The sequence below is a fragment of the Staurois parvus genome, unplaced genomic scaffold, assembly GCF_062004578.1.
Source record: "Staurois parvus isolate SC_StPar_1 unplaced genomic scaffold, SC_StPar_1.0 ptg002690l, whole genome shotgun sequence".
NCBI lineage: Eukaryota > Metazoa > Chordata > Amphibia > Anura > Ranidae > Staurois > Staurois parvus.
In genome coordinates, this window is record NW_028320486.1 from 30,973 (window position 1) to 48,468 (window position 17,496).

The 17,496-nt window shown below is 41.8% G+C and overlaps 1 protein-coding gene across 2 annotated transcripts in view; it reads left to right on the plus strand.

The window, feature by feature from the left end:
* Nucleotides 1–11,428: 11,428 nt before the first annotated feature.
* Nucleotides 11,429–17,496, plus strand: part of LOC149429848 (alpha-tectorin-like) — a 310,441-nt gene continuing 304,373 nt past the window's right edge. For both annotated transcript variants that reach the window (XM_089666404.1, XM_089666405.1), the window contains exon 1: nucleotides 11,429–11,582. In XM_089666404.1, coding sequence (XP_089522530.1) covers nucleotides 11,480–11,582 — 103 coding nt within the window. In that variant the 5' untranslated portion in view covers nucleotides 11,429–11,479. The remainder of the gene's footprint in view (nucleotides 11,583–17,496) is intronic.

Sequence of the window (17,496 nt, forward strand, 5' to 3'; positions counted from 1 at the left end):
CTGCACCGACCCAGCTTATCCTTTGACTATCTGCCTGCCTGCTCCCTGTACCTGATCCCACCCGATTGATCCTGACCCTGCTACTTCTCCTGCCTGTGACTATAATTTGCTACCAGCTGTTTGCAGTTGTCAAGTTCCTGCTATCCCTTCCTACTGCTGCTTCCACACACCTGTCACCACAGACCAGCCAGGCACTCGTGCCACTCCTGGCTTTGTGCCTTCTGTTTGCTCTATCAGGGGCACCAAGCGGGAGTTGTAAGAGGACGCCCTCCTCTCCATGACTGGGTGTCACTATTACCCCTGGCCGAGTTTGCATACAACAACTCAAAGCACTCGGCCACGAAACAGTCTCCTTTCTTTTCAAACTATGGATTTCACCCTTTATTTTTATCTTATGTGGTGCCCAAATCATCTATTTTGGCGGTACAAAATACCTTTGAATTCCTTCAACAGAACAAGGTGCTACAGAAGGCAATCTCATAAGCTGAACAGGACAACAAGAGGTTCTTTGATAAGAAAAGGAAGGGGGACTTGATTCTGGAACCTTGTGAGGAAGTATGGTTATCCACAACCAATTTAAAATTGACATGTCTCTTGAATAAACTTGGTCCCAAGTTCGTGGGACCCTTTCCAGTAAAAAGGAGAATCAGTAATGTATCATATGAACTTACATTGCCAGAGGCACTAAGGATTCACCCTGTATTTCATGTGTCGCTACTTAAGCCTTCAGTCTCTAAGCCTTTTCCCGACTGGAAGTCAAGGCCGCCTGAACCAGTAATTGTCAATGGCAAAGAAGAATATGAGGTAGAGACCATTATTGATTGTAGAACGAGGAGGAATCAGCTCCAATACCTAATTAAATGGAAAGGATATGGACCTGAAGACAATTCATGGGATCCAGAATCCAACATCCACGCTAAAAACTTAATCTTCGGTTCAGACACAAGTATCCTGAGAAACCGGCCCAGTTGGGCATCCGGAGGCTGCCCATTGGGAGGGAGCACTGTCAGTGAAAGAAGATATTGCTTAAGTGCACATCTATGCACCAACACTGGGTGTCTGCTGGCCGCGCCCATGCGCACGCGGGTGCACGCCTGCCGCCGAACTGCCGCCAGGCGGGCTAATTAAACCTCTGCTGCACTAAGAGTCCTTGCCTTTTGGTCTACCATGTTATGTTGCTTGCTGCCTGTCCTGCCTATCCTGATCCTGTTGCCTACTTTTTTTTTTTTTAATTTAAATATTTATTGATTTTTCATATTATTAAAAATTTCCATCAAAAAAACACACATCCAAGACATTTCTACATTTCCCTCGCTAAAAACTATTTCCTCTTCCAGCCCTCCCCCCATTTCCCTAACCCCACCCCCTCCTTCCCCTCTGCATTCTCACCCACTCTTTTCGATTAAAGCAAGAGGATGTTATCTATCATCCTAAAGTTATACCTTCCTATATTTTGCTTTCAATCCAGATTTTTCCCATTTTTCCCATCTCGCATAGTACACCCCCATCTTGTCTTCCTGCATATGATAAATTTTTTCCATCCTACCAATCTGATTTACTCTATTAACCCAGTCTTCCTCCTTCGGCACCTCTGTTTTCCGCCAAAACTTGGGTATCAAACCTTTTGCAGCATTTAGATAGTACCATAAACCTGATTCTTTATATTTATTTACTGATGACTCGACATTATGTAAGAGACAGATCGTTGGGTCCAGCCCTATGTCAATCCCAGTTATTATCTCAATCACTTTAACTATTGACTTCCAGAAAGCTTGAATTTTCGGACATTCCCACCATATGTGAAAAACTGTGCCAATCTCTCCACACCCCCTCCAACACCACTTTGAATTCTCCACACTCATCCTGTGCTCAACATTCGGTGTAATGTGCCATCTTGTCAAACACATAATTTATTTCCACCTCTTTCATACTTACATTCTCGTGAATCAATCTAAATATCTTTTTCTGTTTATCCTCATCTAAAACCACCCCCATATCTCTTTCCCATTTTGTTATAAAAATTAACTTTGTGTTTGTGTCTAATTCAGTGAGTATTCTATATACTTTGGCAATACCGTGCTTCCCATCCCCTCGTGACTCCAAGAACCTTTCAAACATATTCCAATCCTTTTTTAATCTCAAGGGTTTCGGGAGACTCCCAATAAAACATTCTAATTGATGATATCTCCACTCGTCTATCCTAATGAAGATCTCTCCCTTTTTCTCTTCCAAGTCTTTAAGTGGTCTTAATTCCCCCTCTGCCAAAATATCTCTCAATTGAACATCTTCCTTTTTAAACCATTTCCCTGTTATCTCTTCTCTACCTGGAGGGAAATACTCCGTGTTTCCTAGTGGCATTAATATAGAATTGAAGTCCCATTTCATATTTTTGTGCAAGTTGTCCCACACCCTTAAGACATTTAAAGTGTAAAGGCTTGTGCTATCTTTAATTCCTCTATACTGTGCTGGCACCCACATAATCTTACTCAAACTAGTTGCACTAAGTTCGTTTTCAATTTTCACCCAACTTTTCCCTTTTAAATTAAATGTCCAATCATAAATTCTTGCTAAAATTACTGCTTTGTAATATCTCTTAACATCTGGCAGTCCCAATCCCCCCTTCTCTTTGTTCCTACTTAATGTTTCATAAGATATTCTTGGTTTTTTATTTCTCCATATATATCTTGTTAACATTCTTTTTATTGTCCTAAAAAAGCCTCTGGAAGTTTGATTGGAATCATTTGAAATCTATACAGTATTTTGGGTACAATTACCATTTTTGCCAGGTTTATGCGTCCTATCCATGACGGGTTTCCTCTTTCTAATGTTTTTAATTCCTCCCTAATCTCATTTACCATTGAAATATAGTTTAGTTTATGCAAGTACTTATATGAAGCAGTAAGTTTTATTTCTAAGTATTTTATATCTCTTTCTCTCCATATAAAGAGGAATTCCTTTTGTATTTTTTCTTTTTCGCCCTTTGGTATATTAATATTCAGAATCTCCGTTTTTGTTGGATTAATTTTTAAGTTCAATAGTTCTCCATATTCCTTCAGAATCTTCATTATGTTTGGAAGTGTTATCCGGGGGTTCCCCACATACAACAATAAGTTGTCCGCAAAGGCCGCTACTTTATGTTCTGTAGTTTCTGTTTGAATTCCCTTTACATCCCCGCTTTTCCTTATCGTTGACAACAGGGGTTCCAATGACAAAACGTACAACAAAGGGGACAATGGGTAGCCCTGTTTTGTTCCATTTGACATCCTAATGGGTTCCGACTTCTCCCCATTTACCGTGATAATTGCGGTAGGCTCCCTATATAGTTTTCCTATCCACTCTCACATTCTCGCTCCTATCCCCAGGACTTCCAGGTTATCCATCATAAAACCCCAGTTAACTCTATCGAATGCCTTCTCGGCATCAATTGATAACACTACCGCCGGAGCTTTCCCTTTTCTACTTTTCTGAATAAGCATCAGAGTTCTCAACCCGTTATCTCTACCCTCCCTCCCTGGGACAAAGCCCACCTGATCCCCATGTATCCATTCAGGCATTAGATCTTTCAACCTATTTGCTAAAACCTTTGCGTACAGCTTAGTATCTGTGTTCAGTAATGAAATTGGTCTATAACTAGAGCACTGAGAAGCATCTTTTCCTTCCTTGTGAATAAGTACTACATGGGCCTGTAAAGATTCTCTCCTCACCTCCATCTCACCTCCCAAAGCATTCATATATTTCTTCAACTTAGGTAACAACAGTTCACTATATTTTTTATAATACTTCACTGTATAACCGTCTGGTCCTGGATTTTTCCTGTCCCCTGTACTCCTTAGTGCTGCTTTTATTTCTTCCTGGGTAATCTCTGCATCCAAGGAGCTCAACTGTGCTTCGCTTAATTTCGGTAGACCCGCATTTTTTAGATATATATCTTCCTTTTTTCGATGTTAACCTCTTCAATATCTTTTAAAGAAACTTGGGGACTAATGTTATACAACTTTCTATAGTACTCCGTGAACACTTTAATAATCTCTTTAGTTGAGTGGACCAACTCCCCCTTGGGACTTTTTATTTTATCTATATTTTTTGCTGTTTTTCTTTTTACTCAGGGCTCTCATTAAATATTTTCCTGGTCTATCTCCCCATCTATATCTCTCACTTAAAACTTTATTATATACTCTTCTCCTCTCTTCCATCAACGTCTCTAGTTCTTCTTTCTTACTTATTAACTTCTGCCTTGTTTATTTTGTTATTTTATTCTTATATATCTGATCCAGGTCTAATATTTCTTTTAGAAGCCCATTCATTTTCTCTCCTCTTTCTTTTTTTTTTTTTGCTCCAATCGCAATCAAGATTCCTCTTATATATACCTTATGGCTCTCCCACACTGTAGCTATCGACACTTCCTCTGTCTCGTTCTCCTTAAAATATAGCTTAATCTCTTCCCCAATCTTCTGAGCAGTATCCTTATCCAGGAGAAGTGCCTCATTTAACTTCCATCCTAATTCTCCGGTCCACCGCCTTCCCCATCCCATTTTCATTACGACAGGTGCGTGGTCCGAGAGTGTCCTTGCCTCTATTTCTATTTTAACCAAAAATTCAATAAGTTGGTGATATAATCCAATCTCGAGTACATCTCATGTGCATTTGAGAAGAAGGTATAGTCTCTATCTTTCATATGCATGATTCTCCAGATGTCCACTAGTTGGTACTCGTGGTTCATCTTTTTCAAAACTCTCAGAGACCTACCCCCCTCCCTCTGCACAGAAGAGGTTGCATTCTTTTGTGGGTCCATACAAAAATTAAAATCTCCCACTACTATCAAATGGCCTTTTTTGAAGTCCATCAGTTTTTTCAACACACCCTTCAAAAACATCTCCGACTTCTTGTTGGGACAATATATATTAGCTAATGTACACTCGATTCCTTGTAGTTTTCCTTTTAAAAACAAGAATCTCCCCTCCGGATCAGTCTTTCTATCCTCCAACTCGAATCTTATATTCTTTGCCAACCCTATTGCAACCCCTTTTGCTCTTTTAATTGGAGAGTCGGCATAATACCATATTGGATAATATTTAGATTTTAACTTCACGTTTGACTCTATCTCAAAATGTGTCTCCTGCAAAAATACCACTGAAGATGCTCTGTGATGTAACTCTTTAAATAATCTAAATCTTTTCCCAGGACAATTCAACCCATTCACATTATACATTATAAACTGTATTTCTTCCATCTTTCTTCTTAATTCTCTCTACCTCTCCTCCAATTCTCCTCCTCCTCTTTTCCTTGCTTTTATACCTCCCTCTATCATGCAGAGTATTGACCCTAAAACCCCTCCCCCCACCTTGCAACCTAACCCCCATCCCTCCCCCCTCCTATCTCCCTCCCATTTTTTCCCCCACCCCTTTTTAGGCTTGTAATATGCCTGCTAATCATTTGTGGGTCTATTCCCACCTTTGATTTAGGACTTTGGGGTTGACCTCCGCCCATGGACGGCTCACCTCTCCTCCAACCTCCCCGATTCCCCTCTCTCAAATTGACTCAAAAAATTTCCACTACCCCCACCAAACGGAAACTCTGGAGGGGGTATCATATCATCAGAAGGGGGACGAAGAGGAAGAGAGAGAGAGAGGAAGAGAAAAAATATATATATATATATTTTAGTTCTCCCTCCTCTCTCTCCCTCCCCCCAAGTCCCCCCTCCCTTCTCCCCCGACCCGCTGCCAGTTCTCTTTTCTTATAGCTTCTATTTTTCCTTCTTCTTCTTCCCACCCAACTATCTCCATTCTTTGCAAGTCCAGCCTATCACAAAAGTCTCTCAGTTCCTCTGGAAATCTCAGGTAAGCTGTAACTCCATTTCTCCATCCAATTAGGCACGCTGGGGTTCCCCATCTATACTGCACATTCTGCTTTCTCATTTGCTCCAACAAGGGTCTCAGGGATCTCCTTCTCCACAGGGTCTCTGGTGTTAAGTCCGCAAAAATCTGGAAATCTATATCTCCATACTTAATTATTGTTCTTCCTTTGATCTTCCTCCAGATCTCATCTTTATCCCCATACTTTTGAAATTGGACAACTGTATCTCTCGGTCTCTCCTTCCCAGTAACCTGTTTGAGCTTTCCTATTCTGAACACTCCATCCAATTTAACCAAGTCTAGTTCAGGTCTGTCCATTATGGAGTTTAAAATTCTGCAAACTAGTTCGTACAATGTTTTCCCTTTTGCAGACTCTGGAATTCCTCGTACCCTGAGGTTACTCCTCCTTTCTTTATTTTCTTGTACCTCCATTCTATAAAGCAATTTTTTCTGAGTGTTCCCCATATTTGTTATTTTCTATTCTAGGTTAACTATGGTTTGGGCCTGATTTTTAACTTTCTCCTCCGTTTCTTCCACTCTCAATAACAGATGCCCTAAATCATTCCGAATAGTTGTCATTTCTTGCTTTATCATGTTCTCCAAACTTTGAAACATTTCTGTCATCTCTTTCTTATTTGGTACTTGTATTTCACTGTCAGATTCTTTTTTCTCCATAATATCCGCTTTTTGTTGACTACAGCTGCTATTCATGCCCAATGATAATCTAGGGCTATTTCCCAGACTAGTTTCCGTTTCACCTTTTTCACTTGTGCCTTGGGACCTTTCTGGAGTAATGTTTCCTTGTGATGTGTATTTCTTAATCGTAGCCCTTTGAGACCCTTTGTGGCAGGGATCAGAAGTGTGTGGACTGACACAGGGAAACATAGGCTTCAGATATAGTAAATAATATAATTTATTGAGACTAACAATACAAATATAAACGCAGTGCACCAAACCCCAAGCTATCACAAATACATACAACAAGGTGAAACAAACCCAAACCTAAACTGATATAGATACACAGGTACATACACATATAGAGCACAACGTAGTCAGGCAGGCCGGGTCGATAACTATCGAGCAGGTAGGTACAGGAGGAGCAGGCGGAGAGAATGGTCAGGGTCACAAGCCAGGGATCAAACAGGAGAAGTCAGCAGAGGTCAGGATCAGGCAGGGTCGGCAACAAGTCAGGCAGAAACAGGAACAGGAATGCAGGTTACAAGATACAGGGGCCCATGGAAAAACACACACCAAGGCCCTGACTGTGAGTCTGGCCATTCCTTAAATACAACCCCTGCAATCAACTTCAGGTGTTTTGGCTGACTGCAGGGGTGAGTCTCTGATTGCTGAGAGCACCCGCTGGCCAGCCCTGGTACTGCAGCCCACAAGGCAGGTGAGTCCCACTGTTATTGGCAAGTCCATTCCTGACACTTTGGGCCCACCTCCTTTAGCTCCTTTATTCTTCATGTCCTCTATGGGTCTTATTTTCTTCTATGTTCTCAAGACAGGTATATACCAAGTGTCTATATTTTGTGACCCAGCCTTGCCTTACTATTTTTTCTTTTACATTGCTTTTCTGAGTCTCCTTCGTCCTCTTCTCTTCACCAACTCTTCTTAACCCTTGGGAATCCCCCCTCCTCTCCTTCACCCTTTGCTCCTCTATGCCACACAGGATGACAGTTCACAAAAAGCCCCAGCCGCTCTCACTCACCCTTCTCTTTCTTCCTTTTCTGGACAGCGGCTCCGGGCTTCAGGTGGAGGGCTTTCCTCAACAACTCAGTCCTAGGGGGATTCCTCCGGGTCTCCTGCACTTTTCATTTATACCCCGTTTTATTTAGGGTCCATCCTTAGGGTAAAAAGCTGGATCTCCTGGGTCTCTTTGGTCTCGGACCAGACAGTAAGCTGGGGAACGAAGCCAGGAGCGAATCGACACCTCCTTCTCTCCTCGGGATGCCAGCCGGCTTCTCTTCCTCCCAGAGATCCTGCGCGGCTGGTCACGTGGTCCCACCGCGTCACCTCATCTCCCAGCAGCCTGGATCGTCGTCCCATGAAGCCCCGGGGGGATCTACCTCTCTCTCCACCTCACGTCTGCTCATATCCCTGGCTCTCTGGCCTCTCCACCATGGCCCTCCGCACTCCGGTGAGTCTGCCCTTTCTTTCACTAGCTCCAGAGAGTCCCTGGGGAGGTCGGGAAGCGGAGCCTAGCGGAGAGCTACTGCCTCGCGCTTGGCCACCATGTTCAGGCTCCTCCCCTCCTGTTGCCTACTTGACCTGTCTTGACTACGATTGAACTCCGCCTGAACCGACCCAGCTTATCCTTTTACTATCCGCTTGCCTGCTCCCTTTACCTGATCCGCCCGATTGATCCTGACCAGGCTTGTCTGACTCTGCTACTTCTCCTGCCTGTGACTTTCATTTGCTACCAGCTGTCTGCAGTTGTCAAGTTCCTGCTATCCCTTCCTGCTGCTGCTTCCGCGCACCTGCATCTGTAACTGACCTGCATCTTGGTTGCCTGGGCTATCTACCTGTCAGCTGTCACCACAGACTAGCCAGGCACTCGTGCCACTCCTGGCTTTGTGCCTTCTGTTTGCTCTATCAGGGGCACTAAGTGGGAGTTGTAAGAGGACACCCTCCTCTCCACATCAGGCTCCCCCACCGAGTACGTGACAGCATCCCTGTCTTAGTTCGTATGGTTTAATATTGAGTTGGCCCACCCTTTGCAGGTATAACAGTTTCAACTCTTTCAGGAAGGCTGTTTACAAGGTTTAGGAGTGTTTCTATGGGAATGTCTGACCATTCTCCCAGAGGTGCATTTGTGAGGTCAGACACTGATGCTGGACAAGAAGACCTGGCTTGCAGTCTCTGCTCTAATTCATCCCAAAAGTGTTCTATCGAGTTGAGGTCAGGGCAGTCAGGTTCCTCCACCGCAAACTCGCTCATCCATGTCTTTATGGACCTTGCTTTGTGTACAGGTAAGCAGTTATGTTGGAATAAGAAGGGGTCATCCCCAAAGTGTTCCCACAAAGTTGGGACCATGGAATTGTCCAAAATGTCCATCGGATTGCAAGACAGAGATGTGTGATTTGTCACTCCAGAGAACAAGTCTCCACTGCTTTAGAGTCTTGTGGCAGTGTGCTTTACACTACTGCATCCAACGCTTTGCATTGCACTTGGTGGTGCAAGGCTTGGATGCAGCTACTCAGCCATGGAAACCCATTCCATGAAGTTCTCTATGCACTGCTGTGCTAATCTGAAGGCTACACAAAGTTTGGAGGTCTTTAGGTGTTGACTCTGCAGACAGCTGGCGGCTTCTGTGCACTGTATGCTTTAGCATGCGCGGACCCAGCTCTGTCATTTTACGTGGCCTACCACTTCGTGGCTGAGTTGCTGTTGTTCCCAGTTGCTTCCACTTTGTTATAATAGCACTAACAGTTGACTGTGGAATATTTAGTAGCAAGGATATTTCACAGATGGACTTATTGCACTGGTGGCATCACAATACTATGTTTGAATTTACTGAGTTCCTGAGAGCAACCTATTCTTTCACAAAGAAGTTTGTAGAAGCAGTTTGCATGCTTAGGTGCTTGATATTATACAGCTGTGGCCATGGAGGTGATTGGAACACTTGAATCCAATGATTTGGATGGGTGTTCCAATACTTTTGGCAATACAGAGTGTGTGTATGTGTGTGTGTATATATATATATATATATATATATATATATATATGACAGTATTCCATGTAGCAGTGAAGTGTCAGCTCCCCCTAGGATGGGAAGTGATGACATTAGCCCAGTCAACAGTCTCTGATCAGAGGATTGGTCCATGCATCTCCGGTACACACACTGGCACAACATGATCATCCAGCTGTAACAGGGAGGCATCTAGTGACCGAATGGGGCATGTCCAGTGCTGGCTCTGCCTTCTTCTACACAGCTGGAGCCAATCAATAGGCGAGTTGTGCTCTGGTTGCAGGGTTAACCCTATCTGAGTAGGATTATGTGTATGAGAGGGAAGCGGTGTAGTGCTGGGAGGCTAACTGTCCTCACTGAGAGCGACAGCCTGGACTTCGCACCCTGGCAGGACCCATCAGAGGTGAGCCGAGCATAGGAGGATGGCGGGTCATGGAGGTGACTGGAGGAGGAGGTGGGCAGACAATGGTCATGGTAAAGGGAGCGGATGCTCTGTTGACAGAGGAACAGAGGAAGATGCAGAGTTTCTGGGGCCAGTGCAGCTCCTTCCAGTGTTCCTCTCAGACTCAGTCGCTTACTGCAAGCCAACTAGTCGCTGCTGCTGATTACTGTGGAGGTGTGTAACTCTGTCTCTTTTTTTTGCTTGTTTCTCTGGCTGATTGGTTAATACAGTGTATTTATATTTGGTTAATATATATTGTGTCTTTAATATTGGTGCTGGTGGCATCTTATGGCACTTATTTTTGCTAATTAAAAGGAATTTAGCAGTTTCATGTTTTACTGATTTAATATTTTCTACTGTTTTTAAACATTTTTATTTTTTTCTTGGGTGGGGGCGCAAGTAGCTGGTTATGCCTAGGGCACAAAATAGTCTAGCACTGACTCTGACTACAACAGGGTACAACACTGTTTTGAAAATAAATTCAAACACCACTTCAGTAAATAGGAGGGCAGACCTGAACTCTGCTGGAAACCTGAGACTTCTGGGAGTGTCAATATCCTTTTGCTCTGTAGCACTCATTACTTCCTCCCACTCACCCCCATAGCATTAAGAGTGTAAAGGAGAGACTCATTGTGTAAAAGGTATTTTATTGAACATTAAAAGCAAAAGAGAATCACACATAGGTGCTTCATACAGCACTCTGAATAGCATAGTATGCCAATTTTTTTTACAACATTGCACTACCCACACTTCCAGTTTTTGTGTCACCCTAGTGTGGAATTATGTCACAGTGTTTTGCCCCATTTGATATTTTTTTTCATCTCCACAACATCCTGCATGCAGCTAACCAGATCTTAGATCTTATTTTTTAAAACTTTTAAAACGTTACAGCAGATATGTAACCTGTTGATATCAGCAACATTCCTATTTATCTTACCCTAGACATTACACATTTTTGGTCTCTTGTGTACTATAAATAACTTTTTTTTTTACTAAACAACTTTTGCACTTTGACTGTGTTATGCAAATTATGTAGATTATGTTTAGTATATATCCCCATCATATTAAAAGGGTTTTTAAATTAGGTAATGGCATGTCTTCTGCTTACATTTCTGAGGCACATATGGCTGTGTGTGTGTGCTGAAAACTCTAGAAGGGGTCCACACTCCAGGCCAATAAATAGCAAGATATTACACTGCTACTACAGCACAACAATGTCTTGTTTTGCACTTTTTATTGTTAGGTAGCTTGGTTCTAAGAGAAGATATGTGATGTGTTTTGTGTGCGTTGTCATGGCTGCCATCAACAGTCTTGGTCAATTTAGAGAATCTCTTTGTTGGCCTTTAAATTTATTGTTTCTTGCCTAAGTAACAGGAACTCATCACTGTAAAGGTAATAAAATTGAGGCTAGGCATTTCCTTTATTGCATTGCAAGGATCTAAACTTGGTGAACATCAGAGCAGTTCTGCACACAAATGCATCAAGAGCTTTAACATGTCCATGATGATGAGGACTTGTTTCCATAACCTTCTTTTTGTGCTTCAAGCATCTTTACTTTTGGTGTATCACATAACATCTAAAACTGATGTTGATGAAGGTAAGTAAATGTTCCTGTTGTGTTACTTGCTCTGTGAATGAGGTATTTTTATGGCAGAAAAGAGCATGTATTTTATTTTATGATTTTATTTCACTACAGCACATGTAAAATTCAGCAAAAGTATTTGGTGTCAAGATTGTAACATAATTCAACTCACAAATAGTCTAAAATGGTCAAATCAGGAACTTTCTGCACTGTTTTATTGTCTTAATCAAATACTTAGCTTAATAACTGCATCTGACAATTACATATTGCTCTTTACAGTATGGTGTTAAGCACTGAATTCTTATTAAAAGAAACTGCTTGAATGACCACATTTTTTAATAATTATTTGCACAAAACACTTTAACAGAAGGACTATTTTAGCCTTGACAAAGTCACAGCTAGTAACAAAACATGTAGGGTTTATTGGGGTGCACTTCACAATTTTTATGAAAGGGAACTATGTGACATAAGGAAGAGTATTCAGTGGAAAGGAAGGTATAAAGAAATTACCATTACTGGAACTGATTACCTGAAGGAAAAGTAGGAAAATTAACTGAGTGAATGAATATAATGGGGAGCAGAATAAGAGAATAGGAGAAAGGATGTATGAAGAAAATATTATTAAGAAGTGAGATGAGAATGTTATTTGGACAAGGATAAAAGATACAGTATCGAGGCATTGACGGTGTACTACTATGCAGATTACATCAGTTGCCATCATAATCACATAGTGTATGGAATGTGCAAGTAAAAGGAAGGAGAATAAAATTAAAAAATACATGGGGGCCAAAAAACATTTGTATTGATTCAAAAATTTGTTTTAACCACTTGACCTCCATAAGGTTTTACCGCCTTCATGACCAGAGCATTTTTTGCTATTCAGCACTGTGCTATTTTACCTGGTAATTGTCATGCAACTGTGTACGCAAATTAAATTTATATAATTATTTTACACAAATAGAGCTTTCTTTTGGTGGTATTTGATCACCACTGGGTTTTTTATTTTTTAATACCTAAATGAAAAAAAGAACAATTTTCTACTGTCTGTTATAAAACATATACAATAAAAAAAATCTAATTTCTTCAGAAATTTAAGCAAAATGTATTATGCTACATGTCTTTGGTAAAAAAAAATCCCAATAAGTGTATATTAACTAGTTTGTGTCAAAGTTATAGCGTCTACAAAAACTGTGGTATAAATATTTGAAAATTGATCAATCTTGATGTACTGATGGCCCATCTCATTTCTTGAGGCCCCAAATTGCCAAGACAATACAAATACCCCCCAAATTAACTCCTTTTTGAAAATTAGACAATCCGAGGTAAATAAGAGGCATGGCATGTTTTTTAAGTTGTAAGTTTTTTGTCACAATTTTTTGGAAAATTAAGAAATTAAATATTTTTTTTTCACAATTTGTTTTTACACTCTCACCATACATCATATGATTGGTGATCAGGGATAATGATTGGTGACAGTTTTTAATAAATATATAATTTTTTTATATTCAATTTTTTAAACATTTTGTGTTACACTTTTTTTCTTTTCTTTAACATTGTCTTTTTTTAATATTTGTTTTTTACATCTTGTCATCAAAGTAGCTCAATGTCACCATAGTGACACTGTATTACTCTTGGAAGGGTGATCATGGAATTTTTTACAATGTTATTGTTTATACAGCGATGATCACTAGTATAAGCAATAGTTGTAGCTGTCATTAATGGGTTTCCTACTCTTTCCCACAGCTTGCTTATGATCTGTGATTTGCTACAGCTAATCACATGATACAGGTAGCCAGGTACTATTTGATTGCTGTGGGACAATCACAGATCACAATAGTAAGCAAGCTGTTAATGATTGGAAAGCCATTCATAACAGTTTGTTTACATTGTTATCATGTGATCGCTATGACTAATCATAGCAATCACATGATACCTGGTTACCAATTACAATATTCCGCTGTGTCTGGTGGACACAGTGGTCACAGGAGGGGCGTGTGCACAACCCCAGGGGGCACATTGTGCACTCTTAAGCCGGAAGAGGCAGAATCACATATTTACTGTATGCTTGACTGTGCTTGCAGCTGCAGTAAATTTACTGTGGCAGAACGGCAAGTGATTAAAGTAATTTAAAGTTACATTTCAATATTTAATGGGTAAGGTACTGTATGCATTTATTGCTTTACTGTATAAATGGTTCTGTATTCCCACAAGGATAATTTTGGAGGATCAAATGCAAAATCAGTGCCCATACTGTGGCCTCCTTACTTAAATCATATTGAAATCATAATACTGATCTTTCATAAAACAATATACATACATAACTTAATAGTCATGTGCGATTCATTCAGATTCAATTTTCGGATGTCACAGCGTGAAGAAAAGTACTGCCGATAACCGGCAAATGTCACAGAGCAGATCGGCACTGATTATCAGTGCCCTGATCATCTGTGCCGCCCATCAGTGCCACCCACCAGTGCCTCCTCAGCAATGCCCACCAGTGCTGCCTCATCAGTGCAGCCTATCTGTGCAGCCTCATCAACGCACATCAGTGAAGGAGAAAAATTACCTGTTTGTAAAGTTTTAAAATAGAAACAAAGAAAAACTTTTTTTTTTTTTACAGTGCAAAAAATAAAAACCCCAGTGAGGATTAAAGATCACCAAAAGAAAGCTATATTTGTGCGGAAAAAAAAATTATAAAATTTCATATGGGTACAATGTTGCCTGACCACGCAATTGTCATTCATTCAAAGTGCAACAGCACTGAAAGCTGAAAAGTGGCCTGGGTAGGAAGGGGGAGAGAGTGTCCAGTAGGCAAGTGGTTAAGGAGCTGGTGACCATCACGTCCTTAACAACCATGACTCATCTGCTGTCAGTGGCATTCCTTGTTGTCAGCAGAATGTAAAACAAAAAAAGGGTTGGTAAAAAAAATTGTTAAAAAAACAGCGTGGGGGTGTACCCCAGTCTACACCAGGCCCTTTGGGTCTTTTATGGATTTTGAACGGAAGTCCATACCAAAATGTAAAAAAAAAAATGGCTTGAAGTCACCCACAAAATCCATACCAGACCACCCACCAGCACAACATGTATCATCCAGGGCCGAATGACAGTGTTTCTCCACGGAACACATCATTTGCCGAATGACCGGTAGACATGAGGGTGTGGCCACCCAGTGACATCACCAGGTACCCCTTCATGTTGAGGGCATGTTGACTGGTATGGTTCGGGGGGGGGGGGTGGAGAGGAACAAACAAGCTAATTTCTACTAAGCACATACCAGAAGTCTATATTTCCTGGCCTGCATGCGCATATAATGGTCTGGTATTGATTTTGTGGGGACCCCACCCAATTTTTTAGAAATATTTTGACATGGGGCTGCCCTTTAAAATCCATACCAGACTTAAGAATCAGGGATGGATTTCAGCAGGGACTTAACGCAGTTTTTTTTAGAAAATTTTGGTGTGGGGTTCCCCTCAAAATACCAAAGGGTATGGATTAGGGGGAACTCCCACACCTTTTTTTTTTCTAACCAACACCTGTTTTGTTTACATTCTGACAGCAGGGAATCCCCCTGACAGCAGATGAGTCATGGTTGTTAACAACCAGCCCTAATGAAACGAAATGAACCCCAAAGATATGAAAAGACTTGCAGAAAATGAATAGGTCCATTAACGCATGTATCGAAAAAGGAATTCTTCAGTTGACAAATGGATACAAAAATGAAACAAACTTTTCTGGTGTGCACGTCTATAACTTAACATCTTTCATGTAAGGACCCTTATCTTATTGGGTGTGAATGGATCAAACCCCTATGTGCATATTGCACAGTTCCATCTATAGCTGAAGTATTAAAACGTATATATAGTCCCTAAATGTCTCTCTAACCATAAAATAAATAACTAATGAAATGGTGGGTAACAATGGTCCCCCCTTAGCCTCTCCAATACTTACTTGAGCCCCATCTCACTTCAGTGATGTACATGAGAGCCACAGCTCTCCCGAGTTTCTCTCTCCTCACGGGCTCACACAGAAGCCTTTGGCTCCTGCTGCTATCAATCACAACCAGTGAGCCAATTAGGAGAGAGCAGGGAGGCGGGGGAGGGGGGGGGGTAAAGCTGTGCTCTGTGTGTGAATGGACAATGAGGCTAAGCTTGAGGGCCCTGTTGCAAAGGTCGACCTGCCCCCCCCCAAAACCCAGCACTTCCATCATGTGCCAAGATACTCCAAGTGGCTAAAAAGTTATTTCAGGTCTTTATTTACATCGAGAGGGTAATTCAAAAGAATTGGAGTTATGTCAAAATGTGGATTTCTCCAAAATCTTTTGAATACCCTAGGAGGAAGGGTAGGCAACCTTTGAGAGGTGGAGATCTACCTGAACAACATGAAAGAGATCAAATCTCATTCAGCTCTCCTTTGTTTTAAGAAATTTCCCGGCAAGGGGGACAGACTAAAACATTTAATGTGAAAATGGCATAATGTAGCTTAACGTGTAATAAACTGCCTAAATCTCAATCAATTGACTTGAAACTTTGCACATCCCAAGTTCTCAACATCCCAAACATGTCCTAGAAGTTTCATAGATTTCAGCCTTCCACAAAGAAAATGGGGGACATTGAGCTTGTTTTTTGGGGAGCTTAATGTAGCTTAACGTGCAAAAAAGAGCTTAGATGTTTACCAATTTCCCCCAAACTTCATACAATGGAAGACTCTATCAATGGCAACGTATTCTGAAAATTTTGGGTCATTTGGTAAATCACTCCAAAAGTTATTCACATTAAGCTATATTTTACAGTGCTAAAACATTTAATGTGAACAGCTTAATGTAAAAAGAGCTTAACGTACCGTAATGTGCCTAAACCTCAATCAATTGACTTGAAACTTTGCACAGCCCAAGTTCCCGACGTACCAAACATGTCCTAGAAGTTTCAAAGATTTTAAACTTCCACAAAGAAAATGGGGGACATTAAGCTTTTTTTTTGGGGAGCTTAATGTGGCTTAATGTACAAAAAAAGAGCTTAGATGTTTACCAATATCCCCCAAACTTCACACATTAGAAGACTCTATCAATGGCAACATATTCTGAAAATTTCGGGTCATTTGGTAAATCACACCAAAAGTTATTCACATTAAGCTATATTTTATATCCGTAAGGACATTGTCAACTCACAATCCACCTCTCCACCCAGTCCCCCGCCCTCCTTCAACCTCTCAACCATCCCCTCCCCCGACCTCATAGCCACACTACCCCCCACTATACCTAATGCCCCGCACATCATCACCTCCCCAACACTCCGATCCTTCAGCCCAACTACCCCCAAGGAGGTCTCTAAGGTCTTTACTGAAGCCCGCCTCACCACCTGCCCCCTGGACCCTATCCCCTCACAGCTCCTCCAGTCAACCCCCCCTCCATCATTCGCTCACTCACCCACATCTTCAATCTCTCCCTCTCCACCGGCACCTTCCCCTCCCCTCTAAAGCACGCACACATCACCCCCATTCTCAAAAAACCCTCCCTTGACCCCACTAACCTTAACAACCTTAGACCCATCTCCTTGTTGCCCTTCACTTCCAAGCTCCTTGAGCGCCTGGCCTACAATCGCCTAAGCGCCCACCTCACTAAAAAAAAAAACCTCCTTGACCCCCTACAGTCTGGCTTCCGTCCCCTGCACTCCACCGAAACCGCCCTACTTAAAATCACCAACGACCTGCTAACCGCCAAAGCCAATGGCCTCTATTCTATCCTCCTGCTCCTCGACTTCTCCGCGGCCTTCGACACTGTTGACCACCCTCTCCTCCTTGCCAGACTGCACTCCCTTGGCATCAAGGATGCTGCTCTTTCCTGGTTCTCCTCCTACCATCCCAACGCTCCTTCAGCGTCACCTACAACAATGCGATCTCCCCCTCCCTCTCTCTGTCGGGGTCCCCCAAGGCT